This window comes from Rhinoderma darwinii, chromosome 4 (assembly GCF_050947455.1).
Source record: "Rhinoderma darwinii isolate aRhiDar2 chromosome 4, aRhiDar2.hap1, whole genome shotgun sequence".
In the NCBI taxonomy this organism is placed as follows: Eukaryota; Metazoa; Chordata; class Amphibia; order Anura; family Rhinodermatidae; genus Rhinoderma; species Rhinoderma darwinii.
Genome location: NC_134690.1, coordinates 21498265 through 21503264, shown reverse-complemented (window position 1 = coordinate 21503264; position 5000 = coordinate 21498265). Strand labels below are relative to the sequence as shown.

The 5000-nt window shown below is 38.2% G+C and overlaps 1 protein-coding gene across 2 annotated transcripts in view; it reads left to right on the top strand.

The window, feature by feature from the left end:
• The window catches only part of TFAP2B (transcription factor AP-2 beta), a 30925-nt gene that overhangs the window by 1097 nt on the left and 24828 nt on the right, over positions 1 to 5000 (top strand). Inside the window, exons 1-2 of one of the 2 annotated variants that reach the window (XM_075860895.1) lie at positions 2772 to 3109; positions 4334 to 4789. In XM_075860895.1, the coding sequence (XP_075717010.1) occupies positions 3083 to 3109; positions 4334 to 4789 (483 nt within the window). In that variant the 5' untranslated portion in view covers positions 2772 to 3082. Of the gene's footprint in view, positions 1 to 2771; positions 3110 to 4333; positions 4790 to 5000 lie in introns of those variants that run through there. The other variant, XM_075860894.1, reaches the window with a different exon arrangement.

The window sequence follows — 5000 nt, the reverse complement described above, 5'->3', positions numbered from 1 at the left end:
CAATTTATATATACTATCCACACATTGTCTATATAATATACAGTGTCTATAGATTGTACATGATACACTTTTCATACATTGTCTATATGTTATACACTATCTATAGGTAATACATTAAACACTTTCTATATATTGTCTATATATATTATACACTGTCCATAGGTAGTAAATGATACACTGTCTATAGCTTATATGTGATGCACTATCTATACATTGTGTTATACACTTTAACTACAATGTCTGTATATTATTAATTTTCTATACATTGTTTTATACACTTCGCATACATTGTCTTTTCCTGTTAATATATATTATACATTCATAAGTTATTTTATAATATCAGTTTAGTTCTTATTATTACATTGCGTTTATTTTGTAATCTTTATTATTATTTTTTTAAATTCCACTACAATTGCTATTTTTTATTTTTTCTAAATCAAAACATTTTGCACAAAGTTACACAAAAGTTACCACCTACAATACAATGATACATATTGTTATTTTATAACCTCCATCCAGTATAATGCTTCCAGATTGCAGAAGTGGCCCCTTCCTGGAGGAATGCTCATTTAGGACACTGTCTACCATGCAGAGATGTTGCTTGGGGTGTTTATTCTTAATAACAATGCATGAGTGTGACTGTGGGATGGGGGTGGATGGATTATTTGGGGAAGTGAGACCCTGGCAGGGTAAGTGTTAGGAGAGGTCACTTCAGCAGTCCTGGCTCTAGTTAATGTTTAAGATTGAATCAGAACTTCAGGAAATACAACAGGAGATGAAGTTAAGAAGTTTAGATCTCGCGTTTATTTTCTGCTGTGCAGATTACAACAGTTTGAATGCGGCATGGCTGGATCTGCGGTTATAGCATTATATTAATATTAGATAATGCGGTCACATAGGGGATAGTAGTTTTTAATTCGGGTTTGGAGGGGATGGCTGGCCCCCACTCCCTGAAGGCAGCCGGCTCCCAGATAAGGGGGGAGTCTCTGCTCTGAATAGCGCCAGTCACGCTAATTATCTGCGGAACGCTGTTTATAATCCGGCATATGCTGAATTAGTTACGCGCAATGCAAAACGGTGGTGCTCTCTCTGTGCCCCCTCTCTGTCTTTCGGTACCCCCTTTCTTTTTGTGCCCTCTCTCTTTGTGCCATAGTTCAGTTGCTTTCTTTCCATCTGTCTGTGCCCACTCTTTCTTTACACATCTTATCTTCCAGTCCCCTCTCTTTTTCTCTTTATGTCCCCACTCTTTAAGTCTGTTCCCCCTCTTTTTCTCCCTCTCTTCATGCTCCCTCAATTTTTCCGTGCCCCTTTCTGTCTGTGCCCCCTCTTTATGACTTTTCTCTTTCTGTCTGTCCCATCGCCCTCTAACTGTCCCCTCTCATTCTTCTCCCTTTCCTTTCGTCTATGCCCCCCTTCTTTCTGCTACATTTCTTTCTATCATTGCCCCTCTCCCTCTGTATCCTCTCTTTCTGTTTGTCACCTCTCTTTTTGCCCCCTCTCTCTCCATGCCCCCTCTTCCTGTCTTCTCTCTCTCTATTTTTTTTTGTCCCTTCCCTACCTGAGCCCTCTTTTTTCATGTGCCCTCTCTTTCTGTCTGTCTCCTCTTTGTCTGTATGTGCCATCTCATTTTCTCTATGTGACCCTTCATTTTCTCTATGTGCTCCCCCATTTTCCTCTATGTGACCCCACATTTTCTCTATGTGCCCCCTCATTTTTCTCTATGTTCCCCCTATTTCTGCACGTTCTGTCTTCCAGGTCTGTCTCCCTCGGTTACCGGATCATCGATCCTCTTTTGTAACCCCAACATCTTTTATGTATGTGCCCCCTCTGCCGTTGCCCCATCTCTCTTTATGTGCCTTCTGTATTACATTTCCCTATTTATTCTCACCATTTATTTAAGCATTTCTCTCTCCTACTTGCACTTATATCACGTCATCTATTTTATAACACAATCTGATATAAAAAAAAAAAAATCTCCCCCACCCTGTTGATGCACTATATAGAGAGTAAAACGCTTAGTAAGTATGAACTGGCTACATTGGGCATATAGGCAGCTCTCCCACATTCACTTCTTCTGAAGTTCTTATTATATTTGGAGAAGAAAATAATAATTAGGCAGAACATTTGCTTATAATTCATATCTACTGTACATTGAAAAAAAACTAACAAACAAGCACATCCTAAACCGTCGGGATTGTCATAAGCTTAAAGGAATTTATCTCAGCGCTAGAAATGGGTTAAAATGCAGAAATATGTTCCAAAACAAGCCGATAATAATGACAGGCAGACTGGTTTTGCTAGTTCACAAGACATCAAAAGACAGTAAAAATTTGCCTGTGGCCATCCATGAAGCTAGAAATTCACTTTCTGGAGAGAAAAAAAATTACAAAAAATTGAAAAATATTTGAATATCTTAACTCCCAAGTCGCCCCATGCGCAAAATGCGCACCTCGCCCCCTGTGTGCGCTGTAAAACCCTTTGTTTATTTGTTTAAAGGGGAAGTGTTAATCACTAAGGGCTATTAGCAAGGTATAATTAAGTGAAAGAGAAGGAAATATTTTTTTCTTTAGCCTCTATCCTACAACCTAGCACCACTCATTCCATATTCCAGTAGGGGCTGTGCGTAAAAACCTCCATCTGGTTTAATTGACAGTTGTTCATCCTTCCACTGGTAAACTTTTAGCCAAGACTTCCTATCGCCAGCCCCCTTGTCTGATTACATCTAGTAATTCTCCACTGAATGAACGTCATTTACAATAGTAGGGGAGCTAGAGAGCTGGATGGAGGAGCTTCATGCTGCCTTTAAAGACGCGGTGTAATATTAATAGTCATGAATATCAATTATTATGAGGCGGTGTAGAGCATTGGTGGGAAGGGGCGTCCTAGCAGTCTCAGTCTAGCCTTGGGTGGAAGAGGAGCTTAAAGGAGGACACACAGAGAGGACAATCCATACTCCCTATTTTTGGCCATTATTTGATGGATAGACTTGGATATAAGTCAAGCAGTGTTCTTGTAGGGGTTTCCATCCTATATTAAAGCATTTTATTTGATTTAACTGTTGAAGGCTCCGCATTGTGTCCAGATGTTAGTACACACCTATTCAGCTATGGTGAGTTCATTGCTTCCATTATTTCTTTTTTTATTATTATTTTTTCCTCATCTCCCTTTAACGCCCTTGGCTTAGTCATTTAGGGCAATCATTGTAAGCTACAGCTGGGCTTTCTCGGAATTCTTATTATTAGGAGTGGACCATAGTCAGCTGGAGACAAAAAAAAAAAACTTCTCCAGATATTGCTGTTGGCGTTTTGGACTGATTTTTTTTTTTTCTTCTTGAAATACCTTCTTTTCCATGGATTTTCCCAATCGCCCCCTCCTTTTCTAGTTGGGAGAAGTTAAAGTTCTGCTTTGTTCTGTTTTTACATGCTATTTTATATTTTTGGGGATTTTTTTTTAAAACATGAATATTCTGTGAGAATTGAGAGGTGTTTTTTTTAAATTATTTTTTGTTTGCAATTCTAACAGTTAAATGAGATAAGATGAGAAATGATCTTTTTAATTTTCTTATTTTGATCTGGATATTTTTGGTTTTTATTGTTAGATTTCATAAAAGTCATATTGTTTTTTATTTCACTTTGGAAATGTAACGTATTTATTTAAAAATAATTATTAAAAAAATTCTACTTGGTAATTATATTTATTTTGTTTATAATATTAGGCTTTTTTTATGAAATGTTTCCAAGCTGGTGTTAATAACTATGATAAAAATATATCGTTTTTTTTTTTAATATATATTTAGCTTCAAGTGAGAGTTGAATCAGTTTGCAATTTTTTTTCCTTCTATTTCTTTGCCTCTGGAATTTGCTTTGATTGCTAGATAAGGATTTGTTTTACTTGAATTTGATCGCAACATTTTCTACTATTTCTGTCTTATATGACTTTACTTGTCTTTTCTTCTGGCACCTAATTCTTAAATATTATTTTAGAATATCTAAATTGACGTCCAAACAAGTTTTGACGCCTTTCTATTTTTTTTTGTAAAATAAAAAAAGAATTACAAATATTTCAATAGCTTATTTCTATTGCTTAATATGGTGGTGTTATATTAAATGGTTTTTTGGGATGACTAGAAGAAATTAGATGTTACTGTGTATGAATACATTTCTACAGGCCACATCCAGTCTACATTATTTAGAAATATAATATGTAGACTATGTAACATTATTGTTGGCAAATTTGTGATATATATATATATATATATATGAGTAGTATACATTGTTGCTCTCGGCTTTGCATTACCCTGATGAATGAGAACATTATTGGATTTTCCTTCCAGGACCGCCATGACGGTGTGCCCAGCCACAGCTCCCGACTGTCCCAGTTGGGCTCAGTCTCCCAGGGACCGTACTCCAGTGCCCCTCCGTTGTCACACACGCCTTCATCGGACTTCCAGCCTCCTTACTTTCCACCACCCTACCAGCCGCTGCCCTACCACCAGAGCCAGGACCCTTACTCCCACGTCAATGACCCTTACTCCTTAAATCCTCTGCACCAGCCACAGCAGCACCCATGGGGTCAACGCCAGAGGCAGGATGTCAGCTCGGACACTGGATCTCTATTACCGCAGCCCAGAGCCTCCCTGCCCCAGCTGTCAGGACTGGACCCCAGGAGGGACTACCACTCAGTCCGACGGCCAGATGTCCTTCTCCACTCAGCCCACCATGGACTGGAGGGCATGGGGGACAGTCTGTCCTTGCATGGTATCGGGCACCCTAGCATGGAAGATATACAAGTATGTCAATTATATTACATTACATGTTATATCAATGTATGGTAGAGAATTATATGCATTATTTTGGGGTAGTGTGTTGTCCGTCCATGTAAGATAGAATAGATAGATAGATAGATAGATAGATAGATAGATAGATAGATAGATAGATAGATAGATAGATAGATAGATAGATAGATAGATAGATGTCACCTGGCATGGAAGACAAGGCAGT